The following is a 22,948-nucleotide window of genomic DNA, read 5'->3' on the forward strand; positions in this document are numbered from 1 at the left end:
GTGCACTGAGTGAAGCCATGATTTCTAAATGAATGAATTTTATTTACAGACAGACCATGATGGCAAAGGAGGGCAGAGCCTATCCCACTCCTTCCATCTTAGAAGTTCTTAAGTGCAAAAAGCAGTTACTGAAAAAAATCTATCAAGTCTTCCTGTGGTAGAAAAGGCACCTGGGCCTGATTGACATATTAGTCACACAGGTCTGAGCTCACCTGTGCTAATTGGTGCATTTAATGGCTGCACTGAGTTCCTTTTCACTTTACACTCAGAGGCAAACTTTTTTCTTTTAGTCAAGTATGATGTGGCTTGAGTGAACATATGAGGGAACCTTGTGAGAATCCAATGCTAGCTTATTAATATTCTTCCAAGTATCCTGACCTCGTCACAATGGAAGGCTAACATTCTTGATGATAATGAACAGGTGGGAAAGAATAATCTCTTTTAAATGTCTGTAAAGGTATTTTTACTTTCTCAGATAATTATTTCTTTCTTTCCCAGGGAAAATGCAGGAATCCACAATGAAGTGGACAGCTGGCTCATTTGCAGTTGCATGGGCAGAATTTGGCCACATTTAGCACTCCAGTTTTTAGTCAATGGACACCCAGAGGAAAGAGAAATATGTACCTCAGACTTGCAGTAATGCATGTGTCCCTACTACATCAGAACTAGTGGGATTCAGGTACACTGTCATCAAATAATAAACACTGTTAGAAATGCAAACCATGCAATAACTATCAACTCTGGGCAAATTATTATGAAAATATAGACTATATCATTAATTTAATTCTGTTTCAAGACAATATTGAGATTTTGCCTTCATATTCTTTTATCAGATTGTTTTGAATAGCTTTTTTTTTTCTATAGGATTTCAGGAATGCATCTAAAATTTTAATTGCTTCATTTCTCTTAAATTGCAAGAAGTAATAAAATAATTAATTATTTTTAAGAATGGGGCTAGTCTTTTGGAAGATGGTACAAGGTGGCATGGCTTGTCAGAGGTGCACGATACAAAGGCATGATGATAAAATGAGGACTGTGTCATTGCACACTTGTTTTTCTCTAGGCTTAAATATCATTTATCTTAAATGATAATCCTGAAATTTTATGGATTTGTAAATGTTGTTTGAGGACAGGAGGAAAATAAAAAAAAGTTTAAAATTGACCTGTATTCCTACTGAACATCTCAGAGAATCTTGCTGATTTCTTGCCTGCAGACTCTGGATCTGTCCTTAATTTATCATTTTTTGTGTCATTCTGGCTGGTTAATTTATATTTCCACTCTATCACAGATACCTCTTAATTTTGGGGCTTAAATTAAATAAAGAGACATGTAATGTAGTTCTTATTGAATTTCTGACCCTGCAACCCTTTTTACCCATAATCCAGAATCTGGTATCTCCATTGCCATAGCCAAATTCAACTGCAACTTGGTGGTTCAGCTTTTAAAGGAGCAGATTATTAATCTGAAATTGTTGTTAAGAGTACTAAAGGCTAACAGTGGGTTGTATTTCTGAATTTAACAGCCAGTTTCACACAGGGCTTCTGGATGTAAGGCAAAGTTAACCTTGATCTAATCAATTTAAGTCCTGATTCAATTCTTAACTATATTGTCTTTAAAAAGAGGTGCTATGAGCTGTGCCTGGTAGCAGAAACAAGATTCCTGTAAAGAATTTTAATTAACTGTCTTGAAACCTGGACATAACCAATGACCCTGCTGGTGGTGTTTGAGGCAATATGACCATCCAGCTGCAGAACACAGACCTCACCCAGCACAGCAGGGAGAAGTGCCCTCGGGGCCAGGACAAGCCTGCACCATGCTGGAATGTGAGAAACCCTTGCTCAAGAGCTCCTGGACATGAAATGCACGTTCTGCCTGCTGAAATCCCCACATAAAACCCTCCAGGCACAAGAGGAAGAAGGCTGCCAATTTGAGTTTCTGACCTCCTGGCAGGGAGGAGTTAGTACTCAATCTGCAGTAAGAGTTCCAGCATGATTTGTCCCTCACAGCCAGTGCATTTTGCAGAGTATCAGGATTCTGTCTGGAACAGTAATACCATTCTTTTAAAAGACTGCAACTGGAAATCACTGCAGACACTCAATTTTGTAGTAAAATACTGTGGAGCCCCTTCCACACCTTTGCATTTTAGGGTATATTAATACTTGTATAGAGAAAAGTGGCTCTTGCTAAACTACAATTTCCTGATTACTCCCATTATGGATAGAGGGGTTTCTACACAGAGCAGCAGAGGGCACATGAAGCTGCACCAGCTCTTTCAAGGGTGTTTAACTGCAGAGATTTGCAGGCAGCCAGAGCAGCAGCATGGGCAGCAGGCAATGGACAAACATCATTCAAATGTGGCAATTGTGAAATGCTGAGGGTTCAATTCAGCCTCACAGTGATCTTATTGAGACCTTCATCAGAATATTCCATTTGGAGGTTTGTTTATTCTTTTCTTTCAAGGAAAACTTTTGAAGTAAAATATTGGCTTTATCTTTTCAAAGCAATTTTGGGAATTTTAAAAACTGTCAGAGTATTTCAGCCTCCTCAATATGAAAAGTGAGGTACTATGGTTTAAAACAATAAAGGGATTTTGGGATTTTCATGACACCAAACAGCAGACTCCTAATTTAACCAATTAAATAGGGCCTTTTTATTTATGTCCTGAGAAAAGTGTCTGCTTTTCAGACATCCTCTGAAGATAATACAGACTTGAGAAGCGGGGTTGCTTTGGTCAGCTTTTTGAGTTGCTTAAGATAAAGACGAGTGTGCTTAGGCATACAGATAATCTGAAAGTTTGGGGCAGGTGAGATTAGAAGCAGGAGTGGAAAATATTGCCTGTCAAAATTTTTGTTATATTTTTAGATAAGAAAAACATTCAGTTCTTTTGCAACTCAAGGAAAAGCAATTTAGAGTATTCAGGGGTGTAAGGCAATAAGCTTATATTGTTACCCTCAAAATAATGTGGAGATTTCAGGGGTATTGTTTGTGTGGTTTTTTTATCTTCCTCAATCAAATGGAAATCTGAACAAAAATAAATCAAAAACCTACATAAGCACGAACAACTTTTTAATTAAAGAATGTATTAAGGAACGACTTTGATTTTAAGTATTTTAACAGGAGGTAAAAGTTTTCCTATTTTTACCTCACCTAATTTACAAATGGGGCATATGCAACCCGGATAGTATGATCTTTCCACTGCACTACTTACCTTCATCCACGGCAAAGGAAAAAATCCCCTTCAGAAATAATTTCGAACATGTGACATCAACCTGTGAAACTCCAGAATTTCATCATAGATTAGGGCAGATTTCAAAATCTCAGCTTTGGCTTTGTCATTTAGAGAGAAGTAGAGTCCTCTATTTAATCCAGATGTGTAGAAATGTGAAGAAATTCAAGATTCTGACAGTACCTGATAAGAATAGTGATTAAAATTGGCAAACAATCTTATACCATAGTCCTGGTGAATGAGACCTAGATATTTATGTCATTAAAGGAAAACTGCTATACTTCAGTTGTATTCTGAATCTTAGTCTTCTATCCAAAATAATGATGATTTTTCTGACCATTATTAAAACAGCTGCAAAGGATATCCTGCTTATTACAGATAATTTTAAGTTGCCATACAATGGAAAATTGTAATTGCGATTTAGAATGAGTGTAATTGTGTCAGCTCTCAGAGCACAGATAAATTTTTTTTGAATTCCCAAGAGACTGGAAACACATATTTTTTAATAGAAGTTTGCAGGTGGCTTTGTATGCCTAAACCATGTTGTAATGGATATATGCTCAAAAAAAGTGCCATTGCAAATTTTAGTTAGTGGTTTTTAAGTGTTCCGTGTTTAAGGTCCAATTTTGTTCTTATTTTTCAATGAGATTGATACAAAATGTTTACAGAACTCAAAGAAAACAAAGGAAGCCTTTGGCACTGGGTAGTGCACTTAGATAATGGTAACAGTTAAGATTATCTGGATCTTATTTTTTTAATCATTGAAGAATGTGGCTTATCCTGTCCAGAAATGGACTAGGAGGAAGATAACATAGCAGGGTCATTTTGTGGAATTTCTGAGCCTCATTTCTGCAATACTAAAACTGCTTGGAAAGCCATGAATGGCTGTTCCTTTCCATCTCTAGCAATATGTGCCATACTTTGTGCAAAAATTACATTTCTAAGGGAGCTGGGGTGGGTAGCAGAGCTAAGCCAGGCATGCACTGGCAGACACACTGGTCCCAGTGATCTCAGTCCTCCCTTTTCTGCTTGTGCCACACCAGTTGGGTGGCATGAGCAGACAGGAGCAGGCACAGCTTGAGCCCCTTGTGTTAATGCAGAGTAGATACATAGGGAAAAAGTGTCACTTAGAACTTTTCACAGTGTGCTTGAGAAATTGTGTTCTTGTGCCACGTATCATAGGATTATTTTCTTAGTATTATACAAGCTGTAGAGAGAGTAGTGAAGAATGTAATGAAGCTTAAGTATGTAAATCAATTTAAATCTGGTTTTAATTTAGTGACAAGATTTACACTCTGCAACAATCTGAATGCTAATTTATGTAGGTTGGCAGAAATAGAAAAAAATTCTTTCATTTTCTGAACTGAAAAGGTTACCAGAATCTCTTGTTTGCTCTCAACACACAGAGACATTGTGCAATTGCTTTTATTGTGTTCACAAAAGCAAACAGGAGCAGGAGGGGGAGGTAAGGATATGGGGAATAGGAGAGATAGGAACATATAAAAGGAAATTGCATGTGCCCATCCTGTGTTTTTATTTCATGTTTTCCACAAGGTCCACGAATGCAAAATGAAGCTATTTCTCCTAAGCTTCTTGCTGGTTTCTTGCTGTTGCCAAGCTGGGGCAGTGAACCGGGAGTACTATATTGGCATTAGAGAGACTGTCTGGAACTATGCACCTGGCAATGTCAATGCCATCTCTGGGCAGCTTTTCGCAGAAGAAGAGTAAGTAAAGCAGTGTCACTGGTTGAGTTTTATTTTACAACTTAGACACCATGGCTGTATTGAAAATGTAGTGAAGGCAGTGGAATGAGTCTTGTTGGTGTCAGTGGATTTTCTGTCAGACATATAAGGGAATTTAGATTTTTTTCCTGGCTTGCTTGAGAATTGCATTCCAATGTTCTGCTAATTCAAAGCATTGGAATATGCAGTACAGTGTGAATTTGTTGTAATGAAATATTTACTAAGTAGAGATTAGAATAAGACCATGAACATGCAATGGTGTTTAATTTTGAATGTCTAAGGTGCTAGTGCTAAGAGATGATTTTTGTTTTCAAATGCGGAATCCTTATGAATTTACAACTTTCCCACCGAGCACAGGTTCCCTTTTTAGTTATTTGTTGTTGGCAGGGATGGTTTTCACTGATGCAGAAGCACAGCCAGGTACTTCCACCCACAGTGGAGGAGCTGGGTTGCTCGTTACAATGCAAAGAGGGTTCTGTGCAGAGTGAGAGCAGTAAGTGAGCTGAAGATAAGTAGGGTGAGGAAGAGGGAAGCACCCTGGAGGTCTTAATAATCAATAAAGAAAACCTAGATATAAAAGGCATCAGAAAAATATTTGAGAGATAAAAGTTGTTCCTTTATTTTCTTTTTTCAGTACCTTTAAAATTAAATAGGACTATATAAAAACAAAAACAATTATGAGAGAAATCAGAAATTAGAAAAGTCTCAAAAAGGCAGTTCTCATTTAGTCTGTGGATGAGGGATTACAAGATTTCCTCCTGGCTTGTTTTCTTTAGTGACAGCCTCAGCCATAACTGCCACTTGATCAGGTATGAGATGAAGCAGTTAGCTTTTTACTTTTTCCACTCACAAACTTCATGAGGTGTAAGACAGGGATTCAGGAGGCTAGTAATTCTGATTAGGGGTGGAAACAGAGGATCATGTCTGAGAATTGCAGAGCTGTGTTGTAGTACAACAAACCACTGTGTTCACTGCACTTTCACTGCTTTTCTCAGGTCCGTGGAGAACTGCAGCACGCTACATTAATTTCGGGTTTTCAGTGGCTGCAATGAAGCCAGTCCCTTATATTGTACTTTTCGATTTCAGCTTCTCTTCCTGGATGCTTTCTGAGGCTGTATTTGTCTGGAGATTGATGTGGGGCAGGGAAAGGCACAGTGCAGAGGGCATACAGCTAAATGGCAGCTCTTTAAACGGACCAAGAAGAGCCATACCATACATGTTTGATTTAGATTGCAGCTCAAAAGCCTTTTGCACTCAGAGAAACTGAGCCTTTGCTCCCATGGTGAAGCTCTGGACTGGCATTTTAACTACACCTCAGACTGCACTTGCCAGGCTACCTACAATTCCTTCCCCACGTGGTCAAACAATAATCCACCTCCTAGAAAATGCTTTGTATTTTGGGGCAGTACTAACTTTTTCCACCACAAGACTTGCAGGTAGCTGTGCACAGTGCTGTAGAGACCTGGTCTTTATCTGAGACTATTAATTAAAGAACACATGACAGATGCATTTGTGTATTTTCTTTACAGGCAGGCTGAAGTCTTCCTCAAAAGAGGACCACACAGGATAGGAAGCACCTACAAGAAGGCTGTCTACATTCAGTATACCAATCATTTATATGATGTGATAGTTGACAAACCTTCCTGGCTGGGTTTTTTAGGTCCTATAATTAAGGGAGAAGTTGGAGATTCCATTACTATTCACTTGAAAAACTTTGCTTCCAGAAACTACACTCTACATCCACATGGTGTAAGATACACAAAAGAAAATGAAGGTAAGCTTGATTCCATTCTGTGCCAGAATTTGTCAAAAGCTAATCATTCCTCCGAGTGTAAGTGGTATTCTCCCATCAGAAAGAAGAATGGTCAAGTAAAAAGAGATTTAAATTAGGACACCATCAATTTAAAATAGGAGCTAAGTTTGACAATTTTTCAAGAATGAAATACAAAGCCAAAAGTGGAATTTGTGAAGAAGGCAATTTTAGATCAACATTATACCTGAAATAAGAGTTTTTGTGTTTCAACCAAAATAAGGGTAGAAAAGGTGCATAAGAGATTCAGATATGGAGGGTATATAAAAAATTTGATGCTGTGATGTACTATTACAAATTCTTAACACTAAATTTGTGTATATGGTATATAAGATACACAAGAGTTTCTTAAAATGGAGTAACAGATGCTGCTTAGTAATTAGTTTTCATTACAACTGGTATGTGCCTTGGTAGAGATGCACTCTCAGATCAGAACAGTGTATTGTGCAGCAGTACATACACTTCTTGGAATTTTTTCTGTTGCTATCATTCCAGCAATACCTATATTCCTTCAGGACATATGCAATTTTTTAGAACAGTTTCCAAGATTAATATTTAACAAATGTTTTACAAATATTTGAATTGTTATCTTTTTACAAGAAGTACATAGTCCTCGCTGAATAAATTAAGGACTAATGGGCCATTAATCGAAATACCCTTATGGACTTCAAAAGCAAATGGAAAGATTCCTAAAGAGAAAGAAAACATCTACTCATCTGATTTAAAAGTTGTGGATTTGTAACCTGTATTCAGATGTTCAGTCCATTTTACTGCAGCAGGTAGTCAACTTCCAGCACGGGAGGTGCTATCCCGCACCCTGCTGTGAATGCATTGTGCTAATGGTGCTGTGTGGAATCCTTCAGGTGCTTTTTATCCTGACACCACCAAAGATTTGCAAAAGCGAGATGATGCTGTGGAACCTGGAGGCCAGTACACTTACACATGGGATGTGACAGAAGATCAAGGTCCAGCTGAAGCAGATGCAGACTGCATAACCAGGGCTTACCACTCCCACATAGATGCTCCAAGAGATGTTGCCTCAGGGCTTGTTGGGCCTCTAATAATTTGCAGGAAAGGTAAACCATATATTAATTAGTAAATAAATACATATGCAAGGTGATTGATAATTATCATTGATAAATATCAGTGAAATAACTTCGTAGAAGAGGAGAAGATTACAATTGATTTTTAAATAACTGCTTTTGGTCTTTTCAACCAGCTACCTTTAATACTGTAGGAAGTAGTTTGATTTTGTATATGAGAGTGAATATAATTTGCAGAATACTTTGTTCACAAATCCATAGGAGTGAGATATGCTATGCTAGCAATGTGAAAGGAATAGCAAATACTAATATAAGAAAGAGGTTAACATACTGTATTTATTCTCAGTAATTTTATAGAATTTATCTAAAGGGATTTTTGTTTCCTAAGTGTGTCTGTAAGTTTCTGCATACAGTCATGCTCAAGGAAAGTGTCAAAAACTTAAGCAAACAGGGTCCAGCCCTACTGACATTATAATTAAAACTGACCAAAAAAAAAAAAAAATCTGTTATCAAAAATTTTTAATATACTGCTTTATGTTTCAGGTACAATGACTATGGACAGTGATCAACACTTTGATGCTGAATTTATCCTTATGTTTTCTGTGGTGGATGAAAATCTCAGTTGGTATCTAGAGGACAACATCAGAACATACTGTTTTGAGCCTTCCAAAGTGGACAAGGATGATGAGGACTTCCAAGAAAGCAATAAAATGCACTGTGAGAGAACATGATATTAATGTTACTTGTCACCGATATTATGAAGTAATATTTTTCTGTCTTGTCTCTTTTAAAGATGAATTGTAGATTTTAAATTTTTTTTCCATCTGGGATTTTTCTTAGAGGATTAAGACATATTCTTTTAAATAAAAATTTAAAATTTAAAAAGTGATGGCAAGTATTGTACAATCAAACCTTTGGAGTTATATAAAATTCTTAGCAGCCAAGCAGCTCTTTCTTTGTCAGTGTAATATTCCCAGGCATTCTAAACAGATTGTGTTATTTTGTTCTGTTTGTTAGTCTTGAAATCTGTTTAGAAAAGTATTTTTTGCTGTTAGTGTAAACAGATGAGATACCTCTGGCTCTGGCCTGTATTCCAGAATCATGGCTATGTCGAGGAAGCATGTGTTGGATACTGGCAGTGATTTTCAAGGGTGGAGCTTACTTTCAAAGATCTTTCTATTTTGTAGAATAGAGAAATGGTTGTAAGATACCTGCATTTGAAGAAAAAATCCTAAGGTCTGTGAAGTTAACTGTAATAAACAACATTTCTTTTAGCAATCAATGGGTTCATGTATGGATACCTCCCAAACCTCACAATGTGTGTGGAAGATAAGATAAAATGGCATCTTTTTGGCATGGGTAATGAAGCTGATATCCATTCAGCCTACTTTCATGGACAGACCTTAATAGAAAGGCATCATCGAGTTGACACCATCAGCCTCTTCCCAGCCACGTTCATTGATGCTGTCATGGTACCAAGGAGCCCTGGGGAGTGGCTGCTCAGCTGCCAAGTGAATGACCATATTGAAGGTACAGTACAGGTTGCAGTGATAAGAATTTTTTTAGCTTGAGCGAAGAATCTACTGAATCACTTTTCCAGAGCTCTTTACCTGGTGATATGCCAGGCAACATTCTCCTCTAAGTAACAAAACTCTCAAAGTAATTGAAATGCCTACAAGTGCATTAGATGGATTTGAGCCTGTAGCCATGGGAATCAAGGGATTCTTTTCTCTAATGGCCATCATCTTCAGCTGGCAGGAGTTAGTACATCTGCATTTTTGCAAACCTCACCTTTGGGCAAAAAACTATCATGATATTTGCCTCCTGCTGGAGAAAACTAACCACAATTTTCTGTTTGCCAACAAAGTTGTGGCTCATGCCATGTTTGACAAGGGGCACAGGACAGGCAGGCTAACTCGCCTGCTGAGAAATACAGGTTCTGGAAAGTGCATTCATGTATAAGCAGAGATATTATTTTCTCTTCCCTGCATTATCCTTTATTTTCAGTTTTAATAGCCATATGAAATACTCAGAAGCTAATTCCACACTTTTGAATTATCCATATTCATGTAAGTGAAAAAAGTAATTTGTCACAGAAGTGGGAAAAACCACAGAATTGAAAATCATTCTCCAAGATTTTAAAATTCTGAAATAAAAAGAAGTGTGTAACCTACAGATTCAACTACACAGAGGTTCCAAGCATTATCAGATCAAGCAACATCCTGATATAGCTGAGGCATGCTGGCCAAGACTTAAATCTTACCAATTGACCTGTATTTATAGCTGTAAAAGGTTCTCTTCACTATATAATTTGTATCTCCAGCAAGCAGATTTGCTAATGCTTCTCTTAGGATGCAGACTTGGGACTTCCACAAGTAAGCTGTTGATTATATTTAGATAGAGAATGGTAAATCTGGTAACATCTCACCTTGGCTGGATTGCTCGCTGACAGCACTGTGTCCACTCTACCCTAACTTCTCTGCCATGTCAGTGGCAGCTTCACAAGCAGAACGCACTTCACCACACCTCTCTGTGTGCTGTAGATACCACAGCTGTGTTTCTACATTCCAGCTCAACTGGCATGCCTCCTTTTATAGCATTTATCTCCCGCTTTGTGATTTGTATATCCACTGGTGTGGGAATCGTCCAGGGAGCAGAAGTGCTGTTGGATGCAGGGAGAGAGAAAACAAAATGCAGTTCCTTCTCCCTAGGTTTCTGTACCTCTTTTTTTCCCAGGTGGTATGCAGGCCCTTTTTAAAGTAGAAGATTGTAAGAAATCCACACCAGGTCACAAGGCGAGTACAAAGATAAGACAGTACTTCATTGCTGCTGAAGAGATCATCTGGAATTATGGCCCATCTGCAGTGAACCATTTTACAGGACAAGAATTAATTGTTGACAGGTAAATGCCTCTAATTAGAGAATTTTTATTTTCCAAGCAGAATCTTTTTAAGCATGCCAGATAAGGCAAACCATATGGTAGAACTGACTTTTAAACAGAATTGCTCATTGTCCTCACCTGTGCTTAAATATTAATGCTAGAATAAATATCAGACCAAATTAGGTCATTAGTTTTCCTCGTAATCATACCTTAAATTTTGCTACCATATTGGTCATTTCACTGGGATTAAGATTAATTATTATGTCATATGTAGACTGTCACTCCTGATTATTCAAGGTTATTCTGAGGTTGATTATTCTGAGTTAGGGAGCGAAGAAGAGTTCACGGCCATTGCCATACATGATGAAACTCATGCTAACGTATCTCATCTACAAAACAACTTGCATGAGATAGTTTGCCCTTTGCACTATGTTTGCATATTTAGGATCTGGACCAATTCACTGAATACATTGATTCCTTGAGTTTTTCATGTGTAAGTTAAAGCATACTTACCTCTTCCACAAGTAACGAGGCATAGTGAATTTTTTGAACAGTTCTTGGAAAACACTAAAAGGTCTTTTCTTAAAGAGTAGAATTGTAGACTGAATCTTCTCACTTTGTATATAGATGTTACATATTCTTGGTCTTTGTATCTGCTTCTGTAGAATTTTTGTAAATTCTAATTAGAAGAAGAGTAAACTCAAGGTTATGAAATGTTGACTAGAAATCATTGTTAATGAGTCTTCAAGCATACTGGCTTTTTAAGGGCAGTCCAGCACAGGGGCTTTTTCTTAATGAGAAGTTAGTGAAGGATAATGGATTCCAGCACATCTTCCACTGCATATAAGTGTGTGACCATACCACTGAAAAGAAACCCAAAAGACAAACTCAGCATGTCATACCTCAGAAAACAGGGTTAAGGTCCAACTGCCTTCATACACCTGAGCATTTTGACTTGAAGTGTTTGCATCTACTGCAATTTCTTTTACACAGTGAATCTCACATCTTTTTTGAACAAAGTGAGACAAGAATTGGTGGCTCTTACAAAAAAGCAGTTTACAAAGAATACACAGATGGTTCTTTCACTGAACATAAAAGAAGGCTTGCAGAGGAAGCACATCTTGGACTTCTAGGTAAGAGAGTCTAAAGATTTTTCATGTTGAAGATTTATGAGAGTAAACAGTCCCACTGGTTAGTGAGCAGTATCCCCACCTGCAAGGAGAAGCCCTCAGCTCTCTCTTCCTCCAGCAGTCACTAGTACCCCCAAGGTGTAAAGAAGCTCTTGTACTCAACACTGCCATGGTACCCAGCTTCCCTGTAGGAGCATGCCATGGTCTCAAAGGTCAGGCTTTTAATTACAAGGACTGGCAGATCTAGTGCTACTGATAACCTTGCTGCTCCTGGCATGGGCTGGTGCTAATGTCTCTGAATCCCTTTCCAAAGGGAGAAATTATCCTGAAAGTCACTGCGCCTCCACATGAACTGAGATTGGTTGCTGCTGGGCTGTTGTGTGATTCAGGCCAAGGACCTGGTCTGTGGCCGCAGTGGTCCAGGGGCATTCCTTGTGCAAGGGAAAGAGCAGCCACCCACTGAATGCCATGAGTTCATGGTGACCTGTACACCATTTGATAGAAATATCCTGTAATTAGACCATGCACACTTTGACAGGACCTGTGATCAAGGCTGAAGTGGGTGAGCGCATCAGGGTGACATTCCGGAACAACGGCAGCCGCCCGTTCAGTGTGCAGCCCCATGGAGTGAGCTACCGTGGCACAGGTGAGCTACCATGGCACAGGTGTGCTACCACAGCACAGGTGTGCTAGTGCGGCACAGGTGAGCTACCACAGCACAGGTGTGCTAGTGCGGCACAGGTGTGCTACCACAGCACAGGTGTGCTAGTGCAGCACAGGTGAGCTAGCACGGCACAGGTGTGCTAGCACGGCACAGGTGAGCTACCGTGGCACAGATGCACTACCACAGACGGGTGTGCTAGTGCGGCACAGGTGAGCTACCATGGCACAGGTGAGCTACTCCAGCACAGGTGAGCTAGTGCGGCACAGGTGTGCTAGCACAGCACAGGTGAGCTACCGTGGCACAGGTGCACTACCACAGACGGGTGTGCTAGCACGGCACAGGTGAGCTACCGTGGCACAGAGGCACTACCACAGACGGGTGTGCCAGTGCGGCGCAGGTGAGCCAGCCCTGCGCTGCCCCACTGCCCACCAGGGACAGCGGAGAACGGGAACACCGCGCACTTGGCCTGATTCCCAGCTCTGATTTCCCTAACAGGTATCGGATCACCAGCCTCTCATGTGAGTCCTGGCACCACATTTACGTATGAATGGGATGTACCAGAAGATGTGGGTCCCACAGAGCAAGATCCAGACTGTTTAACCTGGCTTTATTACTCAGCTGTGGATGCAGTCAGAGACACCAGTTCTGGCCTAGTGGGTCCTCTCCTAGTATGCAGGAAAGGAGCTCTGCTTTCTTCTGGGAAACAGGTCAGTCAAAGAAAAAAAATGGAAACATTTGCATCATCACAGCTGAATCTGCTTTGTCCTCCCAGACTGCACCATCTCCTCTCCACACCACAGTTTCACCTGCATCCTGAGGGGAATAAACAACATGAAAAAAGGGAGTTGCTTTTCAGTCTGGCTCCAGTCACTGCAATGTGAAAACATCATTGTCATGAACAGCTGCTGACATTTAAGTATCAGCTATGATGAGAATCTCCAGGAAAATGTGGAGATTTTAGACACCAAATACAAACTCACTTCCAGAGGTGGTCCAAGCTGGTAGAAAGAGCTTTAGCAGTAGATACTTAGTTACCAGATATAGCAACTGCAGAGCTTTGAGATTATCACAATGCAGTATCATTGTATGCATTTACTGTTTTGTACTCATAAATTATTATGAACATAGGATTTTTTTTCCCCTGACATTTTCTGTTCACTCATTTTTTTTTCCCTTCTACTATTTCTTCTCAACAGAAAAATGTGAACATGGAGTTTTTTCTACTTGCCACAGTATTTGATGAGAATCTGAGCTGGTATTTGGATGATAATATTTTGATGTTTACACTAAGTCCTGATAAAATTGACAGAGATGATGAAGACTTCCGAGAGTCTAACAAAATGCACTGTAAGAAAATTATTTGGTAGCCAAATATTAATTTCTACAATAAGGTTTTTACTTTTATGGTTTCATGTTTGAGGCAGGAAAGTTGTATCGTGCAGAGACATTTCATTCCTTTTCAGTGGAAAAAATGCCCAAAACATTTCAGTCCGATTCAGTTTCAACTAAATGTGGTAGTTCAAAATATAATGCCAGCTGTTCAGTGTCTTGCATGGCAGTTGAGGATTTAGCATGGTTGTGTACCACTTTGAGCAGATAGAAGGAGGAATTAGGTCTTTAGCCTGTGTGCAACCACTACAAGTGCAACCAGGCAGCAAGACTAAACTGGCCTCTGCTTTGCAGATGATGTAGCTGAAAGGAGGTTTTTCATAGAGTTACAAAGAAGTTGAGGTTGGACAGGATCTCTGGAGATCACCTGGCCCAACCTCTTGTTCAAGTAGGGCCACCCAGAGCCACTTGCCCAAGAGCAAGTCCTGATGACATCTGAGTACCTTCAAGGATAGACCCCACCATCTCTCTGGACAGCCTCGGCCAGTGCTTGGTCAGCCTCACAATAACAGTGCTCCTGATGTTCGGAGGGAACCTCCTGTGTGTCAGCTGGCGTCTGTTAGTGTCAGTTGGGATTCTGTCCCCATCACTGGGAAGAGCCTGGCTCCATCCCCTTGGCACTGAAGGTGTTTGTTCAGATGGGTGAGATCCCCAAGCTGTCCCTTCTTCAGGCTGAAGGGTCATCACAGCTCCCTCAGCCTTTCCTCCTAGGAGAGATGCTTTCTTGTCCCTTCATCATCCTTGTGACCCATTGTTGCCCTCTCTCCAGTGTGCTCCTGTCTTCTGTACTGGGGAGCCCAGAGCAGCCCTGCAGGTCTGGCCTCAGCAGTGCTGAGCAGAGGGCAGGAATCCTTTGTCCTGCCAGCTGGACTTTGCTTCAGAATGGCTCTTTGTTTCTTTAATAGGGCAGAACTGAGTTTCACACTGATTGTTTTTTTGTACTGCAGAAATGTTTTTCAAGTTTCATGTAAAAAAGATGTTTTTATCCTCAGGCCCTGTCAGTAAGTCCTCATCTTCCAGCATATGCTTGTACATTTTGAAAAATTTTCCCCTCAAGGCCATTTCCTGTTTACAGACTCTCAGTGCCAAGCATTCAATGCTACCTGAGAAGACCAGGATTTTAAAGTTTTGCAAAGGGATATCTAGAAATTAGTTGAGTTAGTAACTCAAACTAAAAAACCTTTCCAATTGCCTCCACTGTATGGCTGGAGGATGCTGCAGAGTATAAAAAGGGATCCTTTATGCATCCTGTATACATGACAAGTAGCAAGCAGGGAAATTTCCAGCTGGCCAAAGCAGCAATATGGGCTATAGACACTGAAAAGAGAAACAGTTAGAAATTATTTTTAAACAATGGGGTTTGAAAGTTGTTTGGCTTGAATTGGTTCCTTAGTTTTATTGATGTGCTAAAGTATTTTATTATTGATATTTCTGTCAGTCTAAGGCATGACATTACATCTGAAGTGTTTATTAATTAATCTCTATTGTAGAATTAAGTAATATATTAATCAAGGTGGATTTTGCTTTCTCAAATTTTCTATAGCCATTAATGGTTACATGTATGGAAATCAGCCTGGTCTTGAGATGTGTAAAGGAAGTGTTGTTTCCTGGCATTTGATGGGCTTGGGTTCAGAAGTTGATGTCCATGGGATATACTTCTCAGAAAACACATTTGTAACTAAAGGAACAAGAAGGGATACAGCAAATCTGTTTCCACACACAGCTCTTACAGCTGTTATGAAGCCAGATTCTGAAGGTAAATGTCTTATTTAAAAATCCTGTTACTAATGCAGAAATCATTACCTTTGCATGTTTTGTGCACAGAGATAACCTTTAAGTAGCTGGTGTATTGATCCTGGTGCTAAAACTGTGTACAGCTGTGTTTGAAGGGCAGCAAACTGTGAGGACATTTGTTCTTAATGCTTGATTCTTCTAGCTCCTCTGTATGCTGAATTTTTTACTACAAGTAGACACACTGTAGAAAGATTTAGGACCTTATATGAGCAATAACCTGTGTCTCAGTCTCCTCGAGTCTTTGTTTCTTATACGACCCTTAGGAGTTTTTGAAGTGTCCTGCCTGACAACAGACCACTATACTGGGGGTATGAAACAGAACTACAAAGTGAAAAAATGCCACTGGTGGAATGTAGATGTATCTATGTATTTGCATGAAAAGATTTACTACATTGCTGCAGTGGAAGTTGAATGGGACTACTCTCCCAACAGGACATGGGAATTTGAGCGGCATCAATACAATGAGGAAAGGTACTTTGGAAAAGGGGAAAAAATGCAAAAAAAAGCAAAGGATCAACTCACTTCTCCTCTGAACCTTTTCCTCTTCCAGACATTTCTAGACACACTTTCTTTTCACATATCTTTTTTGGGCTCGCTTGAATTTGTCCTTCCCAGTTTTGTTGCCATTTAACTAAGCCAGACAGCACAATATTTGAGAAATAGTCCAGCACAGATCTTCTGTGGGACAGTTGTAGATTTTAATGGATCCTGGATCATGCACGTGCATTTATTATTTACTGATGTTGGTAGTCCTTGATGTGGAAAGCTTAAAATGTTAATTGTCATCTTATCTATGATGACTGTGTCCTGATAAACAAGGTCTATGTCTCATGTTTATTTGTAGTCTGAGTAAAGTTCTTTTTGACCCTTCTGTTTCGTGAGCTTACACATGATACATCCACAATTGAATCCACTTACCATGAAGCTTATTGTCTCGGTGTTCTATTTCCAGTATTTGCATCTCAATGAGAGAAAACTGATTGGATCAAATAATTCATGCCAATTAGCAGAAAAGGCTAAATAAGAATGATGGATTCCTCTCTTCCACCTGAATAACTTGAGTAGCAGATTATAACTGTATTTTGTTATTAACTTAATTGTATTTTCTTCTTTTTCCTCAGTTTGATAGTACTTTTCCTTACCCTGTATACCAGTGGACTCTGACTTATCTCTAAGCACAAGTAATATAGACTATGCTGTTACAAGACTTTTTCCCCTGCTAATGTGTCCAGCCCCCATGATCTCACCAGAGAATCTCTCCCATTTAATGTCAGCAAGACACTTAAGCTTTACAAGTTTTAGGTTTCATTTCAGATGTACACAAGCTGTCAAAGGCTCTGTTTTTCTATATGCAAGTTGCTGTGTGTCTTCTTGCAATTTGAAGCATTTGCCAGGCCAAGCACTCATGGTTTTTTCAAGCGCCATAGAGACTTCATCTATTTATAGTGGGTTTTTTTAACCTTCTGAAGAGGAACCTTCCAGTTTACCAAGAATTTTTTCATGTTGAAAATACTAGTAGTTTATGAGATTACTTTTTCACAGGGCCAGATTCTTGCTTGATAGTTAACTGACATACCCGTAAAAGATGTTCTAAAATACATGAAGGAATGCATTTCTTTCTTCTTTTGGCAGCCCTGGCAATCCATTTTTAAATAAAGATGAAAAGTTCATTGGCTCAAAGTACAAAAAGGTAGTATATCGTGAATACACTGATCAGACATTCAGTACTCTCAAAAACAGAGCAAAGGAGCAGCAACATCTGGAAATTCAAGGTAAAGTCATCAAGTTAAGTTTTGAAAACGCAAAGAATGCAGTGACACAAATCAAAATATACTATTTGAATAATATTGAGTACAGTTCTACCCATAAAAATCGCCTCAATCTAAATGGAAAACGTACTTGAAATTACTTTTATTGTGGTGCTTTCCCTGCAAGATAACATTGCTTGCTCCACAAGGAAAAAAAAAAAGCCTTGTGGTTTGCTTCCTGATCAGAGGTCAGTTTTTCCTAAATCAGCATAAAACTGGGCAACAACATCCAAATTGACTTCAGGTACACAGTAGGTGCTCAGAACTAGAGATGTAGAGGCCTAACTTTTAACATCTCAAGTTGGCACGTCATAGTGAACATTTTCTTTACACATTCTTCAGCTTAATTATAAGGCAATGTTGTGAATTTGAATACAAGTTGGCTCTCTGTCTGCTCTGACATTTTGTAAAACCAAGTTAATTTTTCTTTTCAATCCAACAGGGCCACTGCTTGTGTCAAATACTGGAGATAAAATTAAAATAGTTTTTAAGAACTTGGCATCAAGACCTTATTCTATCCATGCCCATGGAGTGAAAACAGACAGTTCTGTTGTTGCTGTAACTAACCCAGGTATCAAACCACCCTTCTTTATTTCCAGCAGGTAACATTAAGACTTCTGGTAAGAGGTAGCAAGCTTTCAGAGAGCAGGAAAAACATTTTTGTTTGTCTTGCCTCAAGTTCTTAAATTTTTGATGCTGATTATGACAAGTATTTCTACAGCTCAAATACCCCTGCTAATTATTGCTATGTATCTTAGTCCTTGACTGGTCAGTCATTTTTGACACAATGAGGCTGTACCTTTCATGAAAGCAGATTTGACTTCATAGGGAAAGCATCGTTTATGCTATTACTTCTCAATTTCCTCTGTGTTCTTTACAGAAGATACAATCGACTTTATTAAGTATGGTGAACTGGACAGTGCAGGCATACTCACACACACACAAAACCATTGTCAAGAAGAATCAGAGATCTGCAGAAGGGGCCATCAGCTAGCCAGTGCAGTAAATGGGAAGAGAATGTCAAGAAAAATATAAGCTGTTAATGGAGATAATATCTGCTTCAGGACGACCTCCTGTAGGTCAACACACTTCAAAACTTCAAAAATTAATTGATACTTATTTAATTCAGGTGAAACAAAAACGTATGTCTGGAAAATCCCAGAGAGATCTAGTCCCGAGAGAGGAGATTCACATTGTATTGCATGGGCATACCATTCAACAGTGGACATTGTTAAGGTATATTATTGATATCAGTTTTGTTCATGTCTCCAACAGAGCTATAGCCAAAAGACATGAGTTTGAAACTTTTTCTGCTTTCTCTGCCAAATTATTTTCCCTATTACCATACCTTTGAATTGAAATGTTTCTTGAAGGTAAATTGCAAAAAAGTCAGGGCAGAAACGATACAGACATTCATGGTTTTGCTTCCTGGTTGTTCAGCTGTTGGTATAGATCATCTCATATTCCCTTCTTAAAGCTAACACTTTATAGCTTGCTTAATATCTAATCAGTCATTTGTGAGAAAACTAAAATGCAACTGTGAAACACAACTCTGCCATTTTTTACCAAGCATGAATTAGCTTAACACAGTATTTTTAATGGAAATGAATGTATTTTTGCCCTTGTCTCAACAAATACAAATAAAGTGTCAAGAAGTATATTTTGAATGGAAATCAAGCTCAAAATTATAAAAATAGTTTGAAAAAAGAGCAATAAATTAAAATTGAAAAAATGTTTATTTATAGCAAGAGATGAAAATGAAGCAGTCTTTAGCATACAGCACTGGAGAAATAACTTCATTTGACACTGGCTACCCTTATTCCCAGATAATGACAGTTGTGGAGATAAAATGATTAATGTATGTCACTAAAAATACTTCTGCTCAGTTACATCTTGCAATTATGTGAGTTTTCATTTGTCATTTCAGGACACTTACAGTGGATTAATAGGCACACTTGTTGTGTGTCATAGACATTACCTGCCATCGTTTCATACTAAAAACAAAGTTCAATTTGCTCTTCTCTTCATGGTTTTTGATGAAAATGAGTCATGGTACTTGGATGAAAACATTCAAACGTATTCTACCAACCCACACCTTGTTGACAAAGAGGATGAGGAATTCCTTGAAAGTAATAAAATGCATGGTATGTTTCCCAATTTAGTTCTTATAGCTCTGAAAATTCTATAAAACCACATATTTGAAACTACTGCATATAAATTCAACTTTCTCAGCCCCCTGAATTTCCAGTTCCAGGACAGAAGGCCTGAAAAATATTACTCAAACTGTTTGAAAACACTGCTAATGCCTTTGAATGACTTTTTTTTTCACAAGTTAAAAAGCCCGCAACAACAACAAAACGACAAAACAACAAAACCCCCCAGTATATTCTCATGTTGAAGTTTTGAGTAGGAAAAGAACAAAAATGAAATTTGAAGTTCTGATTTGATGTCAGCAAACAACTGTTTTGGATATGTTGGAAAGGCTACATGCATCCTGAAAGCATGTTGTTGTAAAGCTAACTCTTTTACAAAGCTCTACAGCTCTTTAAAAACTGCAATATTAGCAATGGTGTACAGCAAAGAAATGTTCTTTATTATGTCTTTCTTTCTTGTTTCATTTGGAATATAAACACAACCACTCATAATGCACTGCCCAAAGCCATTACTTTTGTATAGCATTGGCTTTCAAATCTTTCAATTTGTATTATATTAGAGACCAACAATACACATTATCTTACTTCTTTTCTCTGTCTTGCTTTCCTTCTTTTTAGCCATTAATGGAAAGGTGTTTGGAAATTTGCATGGCCTGACTATGCATGTTGGAGATAATGTCAGCTGGTATCTGATGGGAATGGGCAATGAGATAGACATTCACACAGCACACTTCCATGGCCACAGCTTTGACTACAAGGTAACAGGTCTTTTTCACTTAGTTCTTGCTGTGTTAAGAATGAGAGGCAAGTCAAATACCAAAGACTGTTATGTATGGTGAAAAGCCATATTACAATATTAAGCAAGGCTTGTACTTTGACCATAAGGGTTTTATGCCTCAAACCTGTATTTGATCAACATACAAGAGCCAGAGAATATGTGCCAGTAGCACTTGCTCACTGGCAACCTCAGAAGTTACTTCAACAAGGTAGTTGAGAATTTTTCATGGCTATGGTAAGACAAAAGCTATAGTTTTCCTTCATTTCCACTTAGTTGCTAGTTTATTAAACTTTGGAGCATGAGGTGGATGTACAAAGCGATGCTTCAGTAGAAATGATACACAGAAAGTGTGTTTAACACAGTTTACCCTTTGCTTCTTTTTGCTTGCAGCAAACAGGGGTTTACCGGGCAGATGTCTTTGATCTTTTCCCTGGGACATCTCAAACTGTGGAAATGACCCCACAGAACCCAGGAACGTGGCTGTTACACTGTCATGTCACTGACCACATCCATGCAGGCATGGAAGCTACCTACACTGTGCTCCCAAAGGAAGGTAAGCGCCATCTAGCTTAGTAATGTTTGTTATGTTTTAAGCTTCACAATGGAGTTCACAGACAGGCCAGTGAGCTTAGGAACAGTTCAGGTACCCACCAGTATTCCATGTCTAGAAGCCAAGATGTTGCAGGCTACCTGGTCATACTTCCCTAAGTGCTGCTCAAGAAAATGAAGTAGTTAAAGGACTGGATGACAACTGAATTACACTTCAGCTTACTTCAGCTTACTATCCATGAAATCCAAGTGACAGATTTTTTTATTTAAAAATAATTCTTCAGGAGACAGAGTATTTTGGTACCCAAAAAGTGCCAGTGGTGTCAGACTTCATCTCAATCTTTCTTCAAAAGAAGCACAGCTGATAAAAACAGCTGAATTAATCATGCCCATACAGATGAAGTACTGAAAAACTAAAACAGTGTTTACTTTCTCAAGGGCATGTTGTAGCTTTACAAACACTATTACCTTGCTCAAGCAGTATTACCAGTGAAAATTCTTGAATTTTGAAGAATTTCTAAAGATCTTGTTTCTAAGAAGTTAATACAATTTTTAAAACAACATTTTCCAGTACTTGAGAGAGAGTATAACAGATATTGACAGAAACAGAGGAAATAATCCAAAATATCTGACGTATGTGTGTATATATATATATACAATTATACGATTTGCATTTATAGCTATACTAAAAATACAGAATGCAATGCTAAACAGCAAATCTAATTCTATTTGATAAACTACTGGAATGTGAAACACAACCAAACTGTATTTTATAAACACTAAAACTGATTTACAGAGTATGTTGCACCAGACCTCCAGAAAATAACAAGGCTAATTTAAGAGTACACAGAAAGCCATGTAAAAACAGACATTCAACTTGAAACAGCAGTATGTCAGACTTTTTATTATTAGCTATCTAGACAGCACTAAAATGTACACTTCAATGCATCTTCAAATTGCTTTTAAATCTAACTCACAATGTCCAGAAGGTACTTGGATCCTCTGTGCTCCTTTTGGACTCTGTAAGCCACATGCACAGACTATTTTTTTGATGAAATGCAACAAAAAACTGTTTTCCCCCTTCTAGACAAACTGTTCCCAAGACTATTCAATCACTTCAAGTGTAAAGGCATGCCAGGCACTCAAGAATGATGAAAGCATTTTAACACAGTGATCATCCAAGGTCTTCCTCCATTTCCTGGAAAATACTCTCTTCTGGACCACTCATCTCTACATGTTTTGTAAGATTTCACATAGTGGCGATGACTAAGAAGACAGCCGAATGGATGTCACAGCTTATAAATATATGTTTCCATAAATGAAAACAGTACCTTGCAAATGAAACATCCTAGGTGATGGCTAATGCATGTTATTTAGCAGTTGAGGAACACAGAAGAGCTAATGAAATGTACTATTTTTTAAAGTTTGCAAATAACTCTGAGTAACAGCAAAATTTGGGGTATCAATTGGGGTATCGGTCATCATACCATCACATTTTACTAGACAGGTAAGTCTGTAGTAACTGCTTAGAAAACAGGAATTTGGTTATCACTTTATCCATAGGTTCACACTGAAAAAATACACAGTACTGTATAACTGAGCAGTTAACAAAATACTTCTCGTATTTTTGTTGAGTTAATTTACAATTTTATTCAGTATTTAAATAATATTTTTTTTTCAGTACATTTAAAAGATTTGGTTTTCTGTTATGAAAATAATTCCAAGGCAAAATTAGGCTGAAATATGCCTGATGAAATGCAGACAATGAAGGCCAAAATTTGGTGACTAAGGTACTGAAGAGCTTTGCTCTGACAACTCTTAAATGACTCCTGCAGTGGAATCATTTTGCTGTTGCAGCCCTTGGCAAAGGAAAAAGGAAGTGTTTCCTGACATATGGAAGCAGCAGTATTAGAGCATGGCTGATGCTAGTCAAAAATGAAAACAGTAAGAGTGATATGGTTGTGCTTCAACAACCCAACT

The 22,948-nt window shown here is 38.6% G+C and overlaps 1 protein-coding gene across 1 annotated transcript; it reads left to right on the top strand.

Annotated features, from left to right (window-relative positions):
- LOC117000648 (ceruloplasmin) lies at positions 1-22,904 on the top strand. Its single transcript, XM_042779599.1, has 20 exons — positions 1-679; positions 4,782-4,951; positions 6,499-6,743; positions 7,643-7,855; positions 8,366-8,539; positions 9,098-9,352; positions 10,559-10,724; positions 11,697-11,836; positions 12,372-12,479; positions 12,993-13,204; positions 13,694-13,844; positions 15,430-15,642; positions 15,944-16,151; positions 17,313-17,452; positions 17,931-18,059; positions 18,618-18,724; positions 19,416-19,632; positions 20,260-20,399; positions 20,810-20,978; positions 22,056-22,904. Exons 1-20 carry the CDS (start codon positions 644-646, stop codon positions 22,118-22,120), a joined length of 3,258 nt encoding a protein of 1,085 aa, XP_042635533.1. The 5' UTR covers positions 1-643; the 3' UTR covers positions 22,121-22,904.
- The last annotated feature ends 44 nt before the right edge of the window (positions 22,905-22,948 follow it).

Source organism: Catharus ustulatus, chromosome 10 (assembly GCF_009819885.2).
Source record: "Catharus ustulatus isolate bCatUst1 chromosome 10, bCatUst1.pri.v2, whole genome shotgun sequence".
Lineage (NCBI taxonomy): Eukaryota > Metazoa > Chordata > Aves > Passeriformes > Turdidae > Catharus > Catharus ustulatus.

What these genes read in the sequence shown, in the direction of transcription:
- LOC117000648 (XM_042779599.1), top strand. Translation starts at nt 644, where the DNA reads ATGTGTCCCTACTACATCAGAACTAGTGGGATTCAG. An exon ending in TATGAAGCCAGATTCTGAAG is followed by an intron (nt 15,643 to 15,943) that starts GTAAATGTCTTA and finishes TACGACCCTTAG; the next exon opens with GAGTTTTTGAAGTGTCCTGC. An exon ending in TGAAAGTAATAAAATGCATG is followed by an intron (nt 19,633 to 20,259) that starts GTATGTTTCCCA and finishes CCTTCTTTTTAG; the next exon opens with CCATTAATGGAAAGGTGTTT.